At 42.2% G+C, this 17,690-nt stretch overlaps 1 protein-coding gene across 13 annotated transcripts in view; it reads right to left on the reverse strand.

The window, feature by feature from the left end:
* Positions 1–17,690, reverse strand: part of herc2 (HECT and RLD domain containing E3 ubiquitin protein ligase 2) — a 344,572-nt gene that overhangs the window by 263,464 nt on the left and 63,418 nt on the right. For 7 of the 13 annotated variants that reach the window (XM_072477227.1, XM_072477234.1, XM_072477233.1 and 4 more), the window contains exons 4-10: positions 15,024–15,243; positions 12,090–12,190; positions 11,822–11,978; positions 11,609–11,719; positions 6,883–7,054; positions 2,242–2,415; positions 711–899 (exon numbers count right to left, since the gene is read on the reverse strand). In XM_072477227.1, coding sequence (XP_072333328.1) covers positions 711–899; positions 2,242–2,415; positions 6,883–7,054; positions 11,609–11,719; positions 11,822–11,978; positions 12,090–12,190; positions 15,024–15,243 — 1,124 coding nt within the window. The remainder of the gene's footprint in view (positions 1–710; positions 900–2,241; positions 2,416–6,882; positions 7,055–11,608; positions 11,720–11,821; positions 11,979–12,089; positions 12,191–15,023; positions 15,244–17,690) is intronic. The other 6 variants (XM_072477237.1, XM_072477236.1, XM_072477235.1 and 3 more) reach the window with 2 other exon arrangements.

The raw sequence follows: 17,690 nt of genomic DNA on the forward strand, positions 1-17,690 counted from the left end.
AGTTCAATCAGACCGAAGAGAGTGGTGGTAGATGGGGATTGTTCAGTCCTCTGCTGGAGGAAGAAGTGAAGAGCCCTCAGACCATCCTAGCAGGAAATGGGAATAACAGAGGGATTGGACATCCATGGTAAAGAGGAGGCTGTTAGGGCCGGGGAAACTGGAAGTTTTGATATGGTGTTGGGCATCGGAATATTCATTAATGTAGGTGGGAAGGGACTAGACAAGTTCTTAATGCCCTGTTCAACCAACACCAATAAAACTAATTAACTGGTACTTCCTCTCAGTTGCTGTTTGTGGGGACCTTGCAACGTGCTTTATTATCTTGCCTTTTGAAAAAAAAAAGTGGGTACATTGTTTTTAAGTAATTCATTACCAAGAGGACATGAAAGGTGCTATATAATTCAAGTTCTTCCTTTGACAAAAGAATCGCATTACTTGAATTTTGCCTTGCTAATTCACAATAAATAAGGTGAAAGCAGTTGCAACAGTTATAATTTTATTTTGTGACAAAACAAGATTCACAAAACAATGCCCCACCAAAATAAACCACACAAGACTTTCTCAGACAAACATTCCACAGGAATTACTTTCAGCAGCTGACAGCCGGACAGCACCTTAAACTAGCACGTTATTTTGACTGCATCATGCTGCAGCAAACTTCAGCAAATGTCAAAGTCAGTATCAAATAGGGAAAAAAAACACTAACTTACCAGTGTATCGCTGCTGTATACTTGCATGTAAACCCTTCCATTCCTCGATAGAACAATAAAGCATTTCTCAGCACAGGCAATCTGCATCACTCCAAGGTTAGCAATACCTTCACATTGAATGGGACAGATCACTGTTGTTTGGCTTCTCCAACCAAGCAGGCCCCAGCCAAGAACCTCTTGCAAAGATCCCTACCACAAAAATCAACAGAAAAGAAGCCTTCTCAATGTAAAAGTATCTCCTAGGAAAGGGCAGTACTTGCATTTCTTCACAAATTCTAGTTCAAAGCAATGCCTCATAGGAGAACTTAGACCAACAAGTTACAGAAATATTTTAATAAAAAGCAAACTGCAAATGCTGGAAGGAAAGAAGCCCCTAGCAGAAATGTTAACCTGTCTTTTTCTCCAGAGATGCTGACTTAACTACTGCATATTTACAGCAGTTTCTGTGCAGAAAATCTTATAAATGTTCAGCTGTCCCTCCAAGTCTGTTGCAATGGCGAGAAGCTGATCGCAACCTGGTGCTGCTCTATCCATTTCAATCAGAGTCACAACTTCGGACAGATCTCAGAGAGGAGCCTGAGACCAGGAGTACACTGCATGAGTACAGCTTGGGGTTGCAGAGTCTCCAGGGATTGAAGACACAACGTCAAGCACCCCAGGAGAAATAGCATTGGGCTATATTAAAAAAGTGTTCCAATCCTTTTCTTTCAACACTTATTTATTAGTTATAAAATTATCACGGCTGACGATGAGGCGCGATCTGGCTGGATGAGGTGGTTGGTCGCAAAAGGGTATCTGAAGAAACCACTGGGGATATGTCCAACCAGAGTTAGTACCCCAACTACTAACTTCATTGCAGTGTTAATGTAAGCCTACTTGTGACGCTAATAAAGATTATTACTTGCTGCAAGCTCAGTTTGTAGTGTACGTAACCAAGTTCCATCTGAAGTTAGTGCTAAAATGTGGATTCTCATTTTCCCATCATTTCGCTTGCTTTCTGACTATTCAGCTGTCAGGCGGGAACAAAGCCAATAAAAAATAATTAAATACTGCTGATGAATTCAGCACGAGGCTCTGGATTCTGTGGATTTCACCACCACTTTACCACCCTAAATCATTCATTTGTTTTGGGATAGTTGAGTATGATTTACACGGTTGAACCCGAGAGAATATCCAACGCCGAGCCAAAATACTTTGCAATCTGGAGGAAAGTCCTCCCTAATCTGCGCTCTCGAGCCTTTATCTACAACCTAGGGCATGGTTACCTTAACAGTGCAAGATATCTGTTCTTTACGTCAACCATTCTGGCAGCCTCTTTAAAGGATAAGCATCAATGAGAAATGGACTCCAATGAAAGTAGTAAAAGTGTTATCTTCCACAACCCAGGTTCTATGGCAATACAACTTCATAGTATTTAGCATCCAAGTTTGGATTACAGATTGGATTGCAGAAGGTACAACAAACAATTTGAAGTAGATGTTTGTGCACAAGTTGGTTGAGACTTCTGAAGTTATTTAACACATATTTTTACCTTTTGAGATGGAGGAGAGCTGCACTGTGGGGGCATGCAGGGAGTTGCCAAACGGTCCATGTGAGCCATAATCACAACTGCTGTCTGCCGTAAATCTATGGCTAAATCGTTATCTTGGGGTAAAGTAAGGTACCTCAAAAAACATTCATTTGGGCTCAAAGGATTTCCCAAAACCTGGAAAAAATGAAAATATCCTTTAGTTCATGATTTTTCAATAGTAAGTACATTAGTGGCATTTATCATTCAAAATAATTGAATGATATATTTAGACAAGTTTACAACAAGCTCACGAAACTAAAGCAATTAGTTGGAGGAATTAGAACAGAATTTCTAAAATGTACTGAGGATGCCTTTATCAGGTGATGTTTGAACTTGTTCTGGGCAGGGCAACACAGTAGCACAGTGGGTAGCACGGTTGCTTCACAGTGCCAGGGACCCAGGTTCGATTCCCGGCTTGGGTCACTGTCTGTGCGGAGTCTGCACGTGCTCCCAGTGTCTGCGTGGGTTTCCTCCGGGTGCTCCGGTTTCCTCCCACAAGTCCCGAAAGACATGCTTGTTACGTGAATTGGACATTTTGAATTCTCCCTCAGTGTACCTGAACAAGCGCCAGTGTGCTGACTAGCGGATTTTCACAATAACTTCACTGCAGTGTTAATGTAAGCCTACTTGTGGCAACAATAAAGATTGTAATGAACTATACTAGGAGATGATCGAAGTGTCCCCGAGCACTTTTGGGAGTGGTGACCATAATATCCAAAAGTCTTTAAGATCCAATTAGAAACGGAATAAGTCATTACCAAAGCAAATCTAAGATGAGTGAGCTAGCTTATGTGGAAGGAGATGTTGACACCGGGACTTTACCGCAACAGTGGGAGACTGCAAAGCTACAAAATGAGTAAACTCCACCTCCGCCACCTCCCAAAAAAAGCCAGTAGCCATTATGAAACTGTACATAACTAAAGAATTGAGACATCAATTAATATTGATGAGGACTGTAAGGAATAATATCCACTTAAAAACCCTGTGGAATAAGCAAAAATAAGCAAAGAGGATCACGAGGGAAGAGGAAACATTTGATAAAGATCAAAAAGAATACATCAGTTCATCAGTAGAAAGAGAATTTTAAAGCAAGGTGGGACCTTTAAGAATGAGTGCTGACAAATTGCAAATTATGGTTAAAGAATAGTGAAGTATTTAAGTGGTTTGCATCAATCACTCTCTATTAAATGTGATGGCTCTTAGGGAAAAGATGGATCCAAAAGTAGCTGCGAGTGAGTTGAGCAACATTATTCGGAAGAATTGGAAGTTTTAGCTAAGTTAGTTAGGCTAAAGAAAACAAAACGCTCAAACTCAGTTGGTTATGTCCCGTGGTCCTGAGAAATGAAATTGCAGCAGCCATAGAAATTGTATTTCAGGCCTCTTCGGAGAGTGGCTGTAAAGCACATGCACAGAGTGCGGCCAATGTAGTTACTCTTTTAAAAAAGATGGAGCACATGGGTAATTATAGACCAGTTAGTTTAATATATGCGGCAGAGAAAATAGTTGAGTCTCTAGAATGAAATTTGCATGTATTTGGATAATGAAACGATAGAAGCAAGCAGTATGGATTTCAGAATGATTAATCATGGTCTTAAAATTCTTTCCAAAGCTAATGGGCATGGTAGATATGTAATGGGCACACATTAGGAAAGCTTTTAACAAAGTGCTACACGCGAGATTACTGAAGAACAAAAGGGTATTAAATTAATGGGAGGACAGAAAACTGAATTTTATAATTGTTTTGAAAGGGTAAAAATAACAGAGTGAGAGTTAAGGGCCATTTCTCAGAGTGGTTCAGATGTGGTGATGTCCCACAGGGCTCAGTTCTGGGACCTCGACTGCTCACTGTGAATATCAATGAGTTGCATATGGCCTAAATGAAGTGATGTCAGAATTTACAGTTCATACTAAAATAAGAGATATGGTTAATTATTCAGCAAACTAAAATAAGCTGAAAAGGAATGATAAGGTGGAGGAATGGGTTCAAAGTGGCAGATAAATTCAATGTTAGTGAATGTGAAATGATGCATTTTGCTAAAATAATAGCAATACTTCTACTCTGAATAAGCAGAATGACTTGAGGGCACAGGTTCTCGGGATATTAAAGGGTTGGTAATGCTATAAAAACGCTAATGGTATTCAAGGGTTAGCAAGAGATATAGAATATAAAGCCAAGAGGTAAAGCTGAGCTGAAGGCCTTCATATGACTTCAGTTAATATTCCACATGTATTTTTGGGCTTACTACGGTGGGAAGTCCATTTTTGAGGGCTTTGTACAACTCACGATTCACAGGATGTAGGCTGGTTTGAGGAAGAATAAGTAGGAAAAGAGTTTAAAAAATTGGGAGTCATATTGTTTTTTGGGCAGCACAGTGGCATAGTGGTTAGCACAATTGCTTCACAGCTCCAGGGTCCCAGGTTCGATTCCCGGCTTGGGTCACTGTCTGTGCGGGGTCTGCACAGTCTCCCCGTGTGTGCATGGGTTTCCTCCGGGTGCTCTGGTTTCCTCCCACAGTCCAAAGATGTGCAGGTTAGGTGGATTGGCCATGCTAAATTGCCGTTAGTGTCCAAAATTGCCCTTAGTGTTGGGTGGGGTTACTGGGTTAAGGGGATAGGGTGGAGGTGTTGACCTTGGGTACGGTTCTCTTTACAAGAGCCGGTGTGGACTCGATGGGCCGAATGGCCTCCTTCTGCGCTGTAAATTCTATGAAGAGCCGGTGCAGGCTCGATGGGCCGAATGGCAACCTTCTGCACTGTAACATCTATGATTCTATATCATTATTACAGGAAAGTATGATAGAATAGTTTAAATTTTAAAAGGAAGGCATAGAATATGTAAAATCAAACATTTCCAGTAGTTGAATGGTCTAACACAACGTACATAAAGAATGACATAACACCTACGCACACAAATAAGTAAATGCAAACACTTTAGGAGATAGAGGGCAAGAGAAACTTTGTTTTACACCAGAGAATTAGTAGGTGGCTGATGCAGGTATGTCAACTGAACTTGCATTCCAAATGCTACAAAGCATTGAAGTGCTCGAGCAGAAACCCCCAACCTTTTGGGAGGAAACTAATGATCAGGGTGCAACATCAACCACGGGTAAAAGAACACTATTCTCTTTTGAAATCATTAACAAGCAATTCCAGACCAGGTACAGCACAACCAGCTGTGGAGTAAATCAATTTAAAAAAAACAAATCTACTACATTAGAAAACAAATGTGACATTAGAGCAACTTTTCTCCCCTTCAGAGTTCCCATTCTAAAGTGCCTCCAAATTTAACTGCCAATTTGTGCCAAATGCTGATCGAGTTTTTTTTAAAAACTGTGCCTTCATTCTCCCTGGGACCTACATTGACATTGTCTGAACGTATGACAGCAGGGCGGGGGGGGGGCAATCTTCACTGCATTCATCTCCGAGGTGACTTCACTGCATTCATCTCCGAGGTGAAAGGTGAAACTTTATGAAGTAGCTCAAAGTTTAGGAATTATTCATACTGCTTTACCAGTTAAAAGCTCAAGTCTCGGCACTGCACATTAAGGTTTCATTCCCATCGCTGTGATTGCCTTTACTCAATTTTCAGTCAAAATGTCAAGCAAAGCAAAATTATACGGGGCAGAACTTCCTTTGCTTGGAAAAGGAAGATCTGATAGGCAGCACAGTGTCACAAAATAACTGCATCACCTGACGACTAATACAATGTGCTACTGCTGAAAGACATTATAAAATCCACACGAACACCGTCACAACTCAAACTGAAATTAATGACGGACTCATATTAGGTGCTACAAATTAAAACAGATGAAACAAAAAAGAAAAAAATTGCAAACATTAGAATGTTGTATTGGTGTTTCTTGAAATTAGCATCACATAAACTGCTGTGGGTGATAAATTCCACATCCCAAATGTACTTACAAGTATCTGAGCCAAGGAATATGTTGCCGGATGCCTATGTTCTTTACCTTCCATGTCAAATTTAAACAAAAGTGTGGGAATCAAGCTTACCATTCCTCTTGCCATATGCCCAATCTTGGAAGAATATTCCAAATGCAGCTTTTGTTCCATTCCCCAGTGTCCGTGATTAAACTTGGGACATAAGAATTTTTTTTTTTTTTTTTTATAAATTTAATTTCTAATCCAGGATTCCCCAGTGTAAAGCCATATGCATGCATTTCATTTCATTGATATTTCATATTGCTTTGAACGACAACAGTCAGTGAAATGAAACGAACCTCACATTCAGCCATCAAGAGACGGGAGGGGTGAGATCTTCCGGTCCTGCCGACCCCCGCTGCAAGTTTCCCGCGGCATGGGGTGGATTCAATAGGCAATCCCATTGACAGCGGCGGGGCCGGAAAATCCCACCCCGGCCAATGGCGGGCCGCTTCCCACCGCGGAGAAACACACTGTGGGGAGGCCAGAGAATCTTGCCCTGGGAGGGAGGGACAATCATGCTTGATATCATCATACTCTCAGCAATCATCATTCAAACGTGCACACAAGGGTTCATGGAGCTCTTTGCTTTTCATACCAGCAGTGTAAGATAAAAGCGTGAAGACATAAGATATATCATTAAAAACACTTCCACAAGTCTACCTGTACCTCTTCATCTGCAGTTGGCAAATCCTTAGTACACTGTATGCTCTGGAATCTTTGCAGAAGAGGTAAAAGTGGTGCGCTGGTGCCTTGTGAAGATCTTTCATTGTCTGTTTCTCTGGTTCCATTTTCCCAAAGTTGCAGGAGTAGTAAAACTGCAGACAGCATTTGGCTATGAGAAAACAAAATTTCAATAAACGAGGCACTCAAGACAACGTCCTATCTTAGACATTTCAACACAAGTGATGAAATATTTGATAGTCTTTATAGATCAAACATCTTTCATTCATTCTGTGTTTCATCAAATGGAACAACATTGTACTTTTCCACTGGCCACCCAGCAGACCTCCACCCTCCCCACTAGCCATCACCCTTTTTAGGCCAGTCTCCTGCACGTGCCCTCCGCCTCCTCGAGCCCCCCCTCGGACATTCGCCGTTCCCAACCTCCCATTTGTCCCCTAGTAACAGTTCCTCCACTGTCAGCAAAGCAGCTCCACCCCCTTCTCCCTCCCACCCCCAGCAACAGCACTAGAAAACCAACCCCCCCCCCCCCCCAAGTCAAGCCCCAACTTAACACCTGCTCGCCCCAATGTGCTTCCGTGAGTCAGCTGACCCATGCTTACTTGATAGCGCCCGCCCATGGCACCAAGCAGTCTGTCTCCCCATTGTTCTCTCCCCCCACTTGGACAAACATATTAAAGTACGAAGTCTTACAACACCAGGTTAAAGTCCAACAGGTTTGTTGAATTCACCTGAGGAAGGAGCAGTGCTCCGAAAGCTAGTGACATCGAAACAAACCTGTTGTGGACTTTAACCTGGTGTTGTAAGACTTCGTACTGTGCTCACCCCAGTCCAACGCCGGCATCTCCACATCAAACATATTAAAAGCATCACATTCCCCAGTAAACAAACATCAGAAAAAAGTGAAGAAACAGCCACTTTAGAAAAAAAAAACACACAGAAAAACAAAACCAGCCCCAAAGACCACCACCCCCCCTAACCAGCTCCTTGCAAGACAAAGTTAACTTTAGCCATCAAAACAGCCCCTTATTACACATACTACTACTTATACAGCCCAGCACAACAAATCGCCACCACAGTGCTCTCCAAGGCTTCAGTGTCTTTTAGTTCACCTCCAGTCTTTTTTCTTTAATATAAGTCCATTCTTCGTCTGGTGTATCAAAGTAGAAGTCCCGTTCCTCATGTGTGACCCACAGACAGGCTGGGTACAACATCCCGAACTTCACCCCCTTCTTAAAGACGGTCGTTTTTGTCCGATTAAACCTTGGCCAAATCCACGCCCAGGTCCTGATAAATGTGCAGCCCTCAATTCTCCCACTTGCTGCTCAGTTCTTTCTTGGCCCACTGCAGAACGTGTTCCTTGTGCAGGAATCGGAGAAAGCGTACCACCATCGCCTTCGGCGGCTCGTTCACTCGGGACTTCTTTGCGAGGGCTCTGTGCGCTCTATCCACTTCCAGGGGCCGAGAGAACGCCTCAGCCCCCATCAACTTCTCCAACATGTCCGTCACTTGAGCCCTCGCATCTGAGCCCTCACTGCCTTTGACAATTCTAAGATTCTGCCTCCTGGACCTGTACTCCAGGTCCTCCAGCTTCTCCTGCATTCTTTTCTGGCGGTCATTCATCATCTCCGCCTTGGTCTCCAGCAAGGTTATGTATTCCTCGTGCTCGGACACCTTTTTCTCCACCTCCTGGATCGCTCTTCCGTGGGTCTCTTGATTCTGCACCACTTGATTAATCGTGTCCAGCGTGTCCTTCTTTAGCTTGGCGAAGCAATCTTCGAAAAACTTCACCAGCTGCTCCGTCCACCACTGTGCCATTGCTCTCCGCCATTGCCCTCTGCCATTGCCAGCTCTGCTCACATCTTCCTTATAGGACTTTGTCTTCTCACACGGCCACTTCTGGTCCAATTCTTCATACACTGGAGGGGGATTTCTCCTCACTGTCTCACTCTTCACCGATTTATCCCATAAAATCCGGGGAAAAACGGGGGGGGGGGGGGGGGGGGAAGGTCCAAAGGTCCGTCATAGGCGGGAGCTATCAAATGTGCGACCTACTCCTCCATGGCCGCCACCGGAAGTCCTCAGGGTGCCTGATTTTCAAAAGTGAAGATCTCAAATCTCTTGTGAGGGAGAAAGAGTTTTAACAAGATTTTGTGACTTACAGTGGTCACTGATGTTTGGGTGGATTGCTGAGAAATCAACGGGTTCAGTCTTGGTTGTAGCTAGCATTTGATGTGCAGTGTGGTGTGTTCCACCACTCTATCTGTTAATTCATAACTTACCTCATGTTAATTCTGAATGTTTAGAGTATAAGATAGATATTGTAGATTATTTTACTTTGCTGACTTTGCATAGTAACGTTTATTTTGCTTGCTTAAAACAATGTATCTTGTGGCTTTGTTCTTAGTGGGAAACTGGGATTTCAAACTTTGTCTACTTTAAACAAAAAGTTACTGGTCCCTAACTGGATCATAACACCTGCAAACTTGACAAACTCATTTCTCCCCGTCCATCTTGAAGGTACAGAGATAGGCCCCAAGTGGTCTCTTTAAGTGAGAGTAGATTGCAAGCATTAACGAGCCATTCAACCATAGAAATCATCACATCCAAGCCTGCTCCTATTCTCACCTGAAACCTATGGCTGTACATCGTCAACAACAATAATAATTCAACACCCTTAGAGTAGTACACATCCCAAGGCTCTTTACAGATGCCAGTTTGAAACAGAGATCAGAGGGGTGATCCATAACTTGGTCAAGGGAGAACAAAAATCAGCCTGGCATTATCATAAAATTAATGAAATACTATTGCAATTATACACAAGGCTGAGCCAGGCTTCATCGTGAACTACTTTGGGTCTCCCACTTAGGAAGGACAGACTTCGAGAAAGTCCGCAGGAACTCACCATAATGATACCCAAGAAGTAGGCTTAAAAACGAGAATGTTATGAGACCATCTGAACAAGGTGGCTAAAATAATGTAGGAATTTTGGAATAAGTAAGGAATTACTCGTCCCTCTAGCAAGAAAATGCAGAACAAGGGGCCAGAAAAGCACATCACAGTAAAGGACAAAAGGAAACAGCTTCCATCTCTAGAATCTTACACACTTCAAGTTGTTGCGAAACACATGACAGCAGAGCAAGAACTCTCAAAGTGGAGTCACTCTTCCAAGTAGGATACATAGCAACCACAGCAAGTTCCCAAAGCAGCAACATGATCATAACCACAATCTGTTTTTGATGTTGGTTGAGGGATAAATATTGAACAGGGCACAGGGAGAACTTCAGTGCACTTTTTCCAAGAGTATCATGGGATCCTTTACATGTACCTGATGTGGTTCAACATATAATCCACAAGACCAAATCTCAGGCAGTGAAAAGCTCCCTCAGGACTACGCTGCAGTCTATGGAGTGGGGTTTGCATCCACAACATCTTACAAAGAAGTGAAAATGTTACCATTGAAAAAAAGATGGCACCCAACGTCATAAGAATTCTGAGTGCATCACCCTAGATGGCCAGACACACAGAATCAATTGAGGGAGTTAAAAATAAAAATTTGCATCAATATAGCGCTTTTCACAGCTACCAGAAATCTCAAAGTGATTTACAACCAACAAATTACTTTTTGATGTATTCAATGATGTACAGGGTGGACGTAGAGAGGATGTTTCTACTTGTAGGAAAAATTAGAACCAGAGGACACAATCACAGACTAAAGGGACGATCCTTTAAAACAGAGATGAGGAGGAATTTCTTCAGCCAAAGGGTGGTAAATCTATGGAACTCTTTGCCGCAGAAGGCTGTGGAGGCCAAATCACAGTGTCCTTAAGACAAAGATAGATAGGTTCTTGATTAATAAAGGTTTATGGGTTATGGGGAGAAGGCAGGAGAATGGGAATGAGAAAAATATCAGCCATGATTGAATGGTGGAGCAGACTCGATGGGCCGAGTGGCCTAATTGAGCTCCTATGTCGTATGGTCTTAAAGAGAGAAACATGGCAATCAATTTATGCACATCAAATACCCACAAGCAGCAACGTAGTAATGACCAGAAATGTGTTTTTGTGATGCTGATTGAAGGATAATTATTGGTCCGATCACTGGGTATAATTCATCAAAATGCAATGGATGCTGAAAATGTAAAATAGAAACAGAAAATGCTACGAATATTTGGCAGGTATAGCAGCATCCGTAGAGAGGGGAACAGTGTTAACTCCCCTGCTCCACTTCAAAATAGTACCATCAGATTTGTTGCATCCAACCAAACAGGAAAAATAGAGCATGTGTCATATTGCTATGGATTGCCACAATAAGCATAGAAATACAGTACATCACAGGTATGGATGTATTGACTGACAAATGGCTGGAGCATGGGGGCAGGTCAAATAAAGAAACCTACAGGAACACATTGAATCACAGGTAGCAAAGCTAGCTTCAGGCCTATTCTGCTCAGAATTCTTCAGTGGTATGTGTGGCCCAAGTAGCAATCAGCATTGAAAACCCATTAAAAACAAACACTGCTGTGGGGCCAACAGCAGCATGAGCACCAATCCTTGATCATTCCCACTGCCCGAGGCCTGCTGCTGGCAAGGTAGGAGGCTCAAAATTGCAATAGTCACTGACAAGTGCTGATAGTTCTCCCAGATTATTAAAACCCCCAGGCCTCCCTATCATGTTGTAAGCCACACTATTTTGCATTTCTTACCTCAGTGTTCCCCTTTGTACTGCCAGTTCTAAAAGTATTGCAAGAGCCAAGTGCTGATCTTGAAGTGGAATGTTTCCTGACCCCTTAGAACTTGGTGCTCCATGAAGATCACTGCAGGACAACACATTTTAAGGCAAGTATTAATGACCACAAAAATCAATTTGCTTTCTAGTCAAAATATCAAACTTAGCTTGCCCATTAATACCAACTTACCCTGTAACAACCGACCTTAGAAATTTTGTTGCTCTCTCTACAACTTCAAGCCACACGCTGGATACAGTGCCTTCGTCAAACAATGAAGCTTCTGGAAGAGAACGAAGTGCATCAAGCGATTCCTGCAGTAACTCACTGCACAGGTCTGCATCTTCACCTTCGTATCAAAACACAAATAAAAATGTGCTCAGAGATCTTACAAACAAAGGCAAAATCTGTCCTCGGGCCTGGAAAAATGGCTCCATAATGTCAGACAGTGTCCTCTTACCTGACCTCCAAGCTCTGCGAAGGAATGCGAAGGCAAATGAAAGTGCTGCTCTCGATCCAACTCTGGCAAGTCCTTCAACACCTTTCCCAACTGGCCTAGAACTAATATTTTAAAAATTAAAATGTAGTTACAGGCACAAAAACTTTAAAACAAGCAAAACAAGCAACTTTCTTCTTCAATTGTCTCCTAAACGCAACAGCTTTCGATGTTAGTAAAGCTCTATGGGTGTCAATGGTGCCCCCCCATCAAACAGCACTGGCCTCCATTATTTAAATGACCACTTATCACATGGAAACATACGTAGAATATCAGCAAGTGATCGTGGAGTGCTTCACCAGTAAACCTGGTGCTATTTTAATCTGAAATCCCCACACTCCATGTCCACTTTTGATCAGTCTCGATAGCAATCAGGAAAGGAACCCTGGCCAATTTTCTACTGTACAAGTTAGAAACAATGAAGGTCAACTGTAACATCCCAAACGATAAAAGCTAATGCATAGGCTAAAAAAATGAAACTGATCGTTCTGCAAAGCTTACCACTACAGTAGGCAGAGGGATGAGGATTCTGATCAGGTTTAATGTACGATAATCAGGTTAGTTCGGCAAAAATAGTTTTTATTCGGTTTACTTCATTTCATTGGTCTGTGTAACTCAATGTTTTTCAAAATGTTACTTTAATTTTCTTCAATTCTGCTCTTGTCCACTTGTTTGAATATTACCTGCTTTGCAAACTGTTGTAACCGGTTCACGAATATCATTTCAGAAATAAACCGGTCACCCTGGCCTAATGTAGCTCCAGTCTCACCTAAATATAGTTGACTCTGCACTGTCCATTAAAGTGGTCTAGCAAGGCACTCACTTGTTATAAACAAGGCAACTCGGGATGAGCAATGAAAGCAAGTCCTACTAGTGATTTCTAAATCTTAAGAATGAATTTCAGAAAATATACCTGCAAATTTAAATTAATAATATTATTTTCTTTTCAGTCGGAAACATTTGGAACTTATCAACTATATTCATGTACAAATTCGCAAATAAAACAGTCAACATAATGCACACTCAACTATTAAAAAACACTTTTGAGGGCAGCACGGTGGCGCAGTGGGATAGCATTGCGGCCTTACGGCGCCGAGGTTCCAGGTTCGATCCTGGCTCTGGGTCACTGTCCGTGTGGAGTTTGTACATTCTCCCCATGTTTGTGTGGGTTTCGCCCCCACAACCCAAAAAATGTGCAGGGTAGGTGGATTAGCCATGCTAAATTGCCCCTTAATTGGAAAAAATGAATTAGGTATTCTAAATTTTTTTTTTTTTTTTTTTTAAACACTTTTTTGTAAATCAGAGGATCTTTTAACTGATGGCACGGGTCCAAACAACAGTCCTATTCCAACTCAATGGAAGTTAGAATGTGCACCTGCCTTTGCAATTAAACTTGTGCAAATTGAGTTCACTCATGCTGATTGGCAGAGGACCATTTGGCCATGTTTTCAGTGGTACAGACATTTCAATCATTAGAAAAGTAAAAGAGGTCAAAAGACAATAAAACAATGGGTGGCATGGTGGCACAGTGGCTATCACTGCTGCCTACAGCGCTGAGGACCCGGGTTCGAATCCCGGCCCTGGGTCACTGTCCATGGGGAGTTTGCACATTCTCCCCGTGCCTGCGTGGGTTTCACCCCCACGACCCAAAAGATGTGCCGGATAGGTGGATTGGCCACGCTAAATTGCCCCTTAATTGGAAAAAAATAATTGGGTACTCTAAAAAAAAAAAAAAATTTTTAAGACAATAAAAGAGGCAATAAAGAGAGGTGACAGCCCATTTAGGAACTCTCAATTTTTGTTTCCATTTAAATTTGAAACTCAAATCGAAACCGAAGCTCAGTTTTAAAAAAAATGGCCCTCAATAGGTACAATGCAGGCAGCATAGACTAGTTTTTCCCACAGGTGAATTAAAGGTCAAGGGTCAAATGAGAATAGCGAAAAATAATTGACTTCAAACACCTCACAGATCCCTCTGATGCGTAAACAGCAGTAAATCTGAAATTAATGATATAATTCAAAAAATACTAATTTGAATGGCAACTCCAAAAATACCCCAAGTCTTCAGATGAAAAGCCAAAGTAATAGTCAAAGAGGATGACGGAATCACAGGCAGGGGAATAGAGTTTGCTGCAACTTAAGTCTTCCCAATGTTTAACTAGAGGAAACTCCAGTTCATCCAGTGCTGGATGTTAGACAGAGACAGTAAAGAGATCAACACCGATGGTGGAATGGTAGAACGGAGTTCTGCCAAGAAACACATAGAAGCTGACTCCAGGTTTACAGATAATATCCTCAAGGGGTAGCATGTAACTCAGGAAGAGGAATGAGGGAACAATAGATGTTTGGGAGACTCCAAAAGGTAATAATGCAAGATTGGAAAGAGGAGCCATGAAGTTCTGGCAATCCTATTAGGGAAATAGCACTGGAGAAGGGTGATGGGTTCAATTATGTCAACGACTGCAGACAGGTCAAAATGGAATAAAGATAGTGCTATTTGCGACCCTGAATAAGAATGTTTCAGTGCTGGGCCAGGGCTCAAAATCTGAAGAGGATGACTCGAAGATGAAGTTGCAGGAAGATGGATTTGTATTGGAAGCAACACATTCAAGGACTCAGCAGAAGAAAGGGAGATTGGTGATGGTGAGATAAGCTGAAAGAACATAAGGATGAAGAACAAGAAGGGATAAAGGCAATGTTGGTCAAAGGTTTAGAGCCAAGGGAACAGAGGTGAATCTCGTGAACAAGATGAGTTGCAAAATGGAGTATTGGGATGTTGGAGAGAAACTTAAGATGATGTGGGTTCAGGGTGAGCAAAGGGGGAAAGCAGGATAGCAGCTGAACAGATTCCCCATTCTTTGGCCGCAAGATTGAGACTACATTAGCCTTGAAATATACCTTTTCTTATCGGCAACAGGCATTGAGACATTAATGCTCTTCCATTTAATATTTGTTTGTTCCAAGAGCACACTCCTACTCAGTGCAATGAAGTATCGTTCAAGGACTGCCAATCTCTGCTTCAGTCTTATCCCAGAGAGTGTTGTGGTTGCAGCTTGTGTAGCAATCGTCTGCTGCTCCTTCACAAGTACATGTAGACACTCTTTCAATTCGCTCACATCTACAAAGAAAATTCAATATAGTTATTACTTTCAAGCAATAAAAGAAACATCATTGTAAAAAATAGGGCAGCACGGTAGCATTGTGGATTGCACAATTGCTTCACAGCTCCAGAGTCCCAGGTTCGATTCCGGCTTGGGTCACTGTCTGTGCGGAGTCTGCACATCCTCCCCGTGTGCGCGTGGGTTTCCTCCGGGTGCTCCGATTTCCTCCCACAGTCCAAAGATGTGCAGGTTAGGTGGATTGGCCATGATAAATTGCCCTTAGTGTCCAAAATTGCCCTAAGTGTTGGGTGGGGTTACTGGGTTATGGGGATAGGGTGAAGGTGTTGACCTTGGGTAGGGTGCTCTTTCCAAGAGCCGGTGCAGACTCGATGGGCCGAATGGCCTCCTTCTGCACTGTAAATTCTATGATAATCTATGACAATGGAGATTAGTATTTCTTGTAGAATGAAATATTAATGATCAGCATTTTCACTCATGTTTATTCTACTACACCCTTTACAAACCAATGCAGCCTTACATATAGGATAATAAGACCACAGATTATTTTTTTTATTCTTTCTTGAGATGTGGGCATCACTGGCGGGGCATTTGTTGCCCATCCTTAATTGCCCTTGGACAGAGTGGCTTTCAGAGGTGGGGCGGTTAAGACTTAACTGCATCACTGTGTGGGTCTGGAGTCACATGTAGGCCAGACAGGGTAAGGACGGCAGATTTCCTTCTCTGAAGGACATTAGTGAACCAGATAGGCCTTTATGACAATCAGCAAGGATTTCATGGTCATCATTAGGCTCTTAATTCCAGATATTTATTGAATTCAAATTTCACCATCTGCCATGGTGAGATTCGAACCCGGGTGACAGTACCACTACACCAGCGCCTCCTCAAACACCCTTTCTGTTTCATGTTCATCCAACAAGTGGGTACCTAGGACAAACTAAGGCAGAAAAATATTTTTCTTCCAGTCGTTCCCTGCCTCCATGTGTTATATCCAATATACATCATTCCAATAATTGACAGATCCCTTCAAGCATATCCAGCGCATTTGAGAATCAGACACAAGGACACAAATCTGTAGGACTTCAGTACATAGAAACATACAACTTAGGAGCAGGCGCAGGGGCAAGCCATTCAGCCCTTCAAGCCTTCTCGGTCAATCAGTAAGATTAATACCGATCTGTTTGCAAGCTCAACTCCACATTTCCACCTACCCCCGATAACCTTTCACCTCCTTGCTTATGAAGAATCAAACTACCTCTTGCCTTAAGAATATTATAAGACTCTGCTTCCACTGCCTTTTGAGGAAGAGAGATTCAAAGACACATGGCTCATTCCTGCCCGAAATGAGAGATCTCTTATTTTTAAACAGTTGCCCCTAGCTCTGAATTCTCCCGCAAGATATAACATCCTCTCCACATTCACAATGTCAAAACCCCTCAGGATTGTATATGTTTCAATCAAATAGCATTTAACCCTTCTAAACTCCAGCAGATACAAGCCTAACCTGAACAACCTTTCCTCATAAGACAACCTGCCCAATTCAGGTATTAGTTCAGGAAATCTCCTCTGAGCTGCTTCCAAAATATTTACATCCTTCCTTAAATAATACTAATCCAGATGTGGTCTCACCAATGCCTTGTATAATTAAAGCATAACCTCCATTAGTTTGTATTCAGTTTCCCTTGCAATAAATGACAATATTCTATTATCATTCCTAATTACTAGCTACACACCTGCACACTAGATTTTGTAATTCATGCACGAGGACACCTATATCTGCAACTCAGAACTCTGCAAAGCTCACCATTTAGATAATATGCTTCCAGTTTGTTTTTCCTTCCAAACTGGACAATTTCACACTTTCCCCATTATTCCCCAGACCCATTATACCCCATTTGCCAGGTCTATATCCACTCTCATAACCTATCTAGGTCGTTTTGTAGCCTCCTTATGTCCTCTTCACATCTTATCGAAGCAATTTTGGTGTCATCAACAAATTTAGCAAACATATCCTGACTCCCTTCATCCAAGTCATTTGTATAAATTGTAAAAAAGTTGAGGCCCCAGCACCAACACACCATCTTAAAAGTAGATAGTTATGCAATAAAATGATCATTTTGCAAAAAGGTTGAAAACAAATTTGTCTTAATTAATCTTCCAAATAAACATTTAGCATTTAATGCCAAAAAAATCAGACAATGTATCAGATTGTCATAATCAAAAGATCCTCCCATTTCCTTAATCCTGTAAATGTCGCCACAGACCCAGAAGGCCATAGTGCTGATTGGTGTTGACTTAACCCAAGGGTCAGCACAACTCGGGGATGGAGCAAGGTTGGAAAGGCACGATCTCAATGAATAACCTCAGCCAGTACGGGAATTGAACCTGGCTGTTGGCGTTGCTCCGCATCACGAACCGGCCGTCCAGTCACTGAGCTAAGCGACCC

This window comes from Scyliorhinus torazame, chromosome 15 (genome assembly GCF_047496885.1).
Source record: "Scyliorhinus torazame isolate Kashiwa2021f chromosome 15, sScyTor2.1, whole genome shotgun sequence".
Taxonomy (NCBI): domain Eukaryota; kingdom Metazoa; phylum Chordata; class Chondrichthyes; order Carcharhiniformes; family Scyliorhinidae; genus Scyliorhinus; species Scyliorhinus torazame.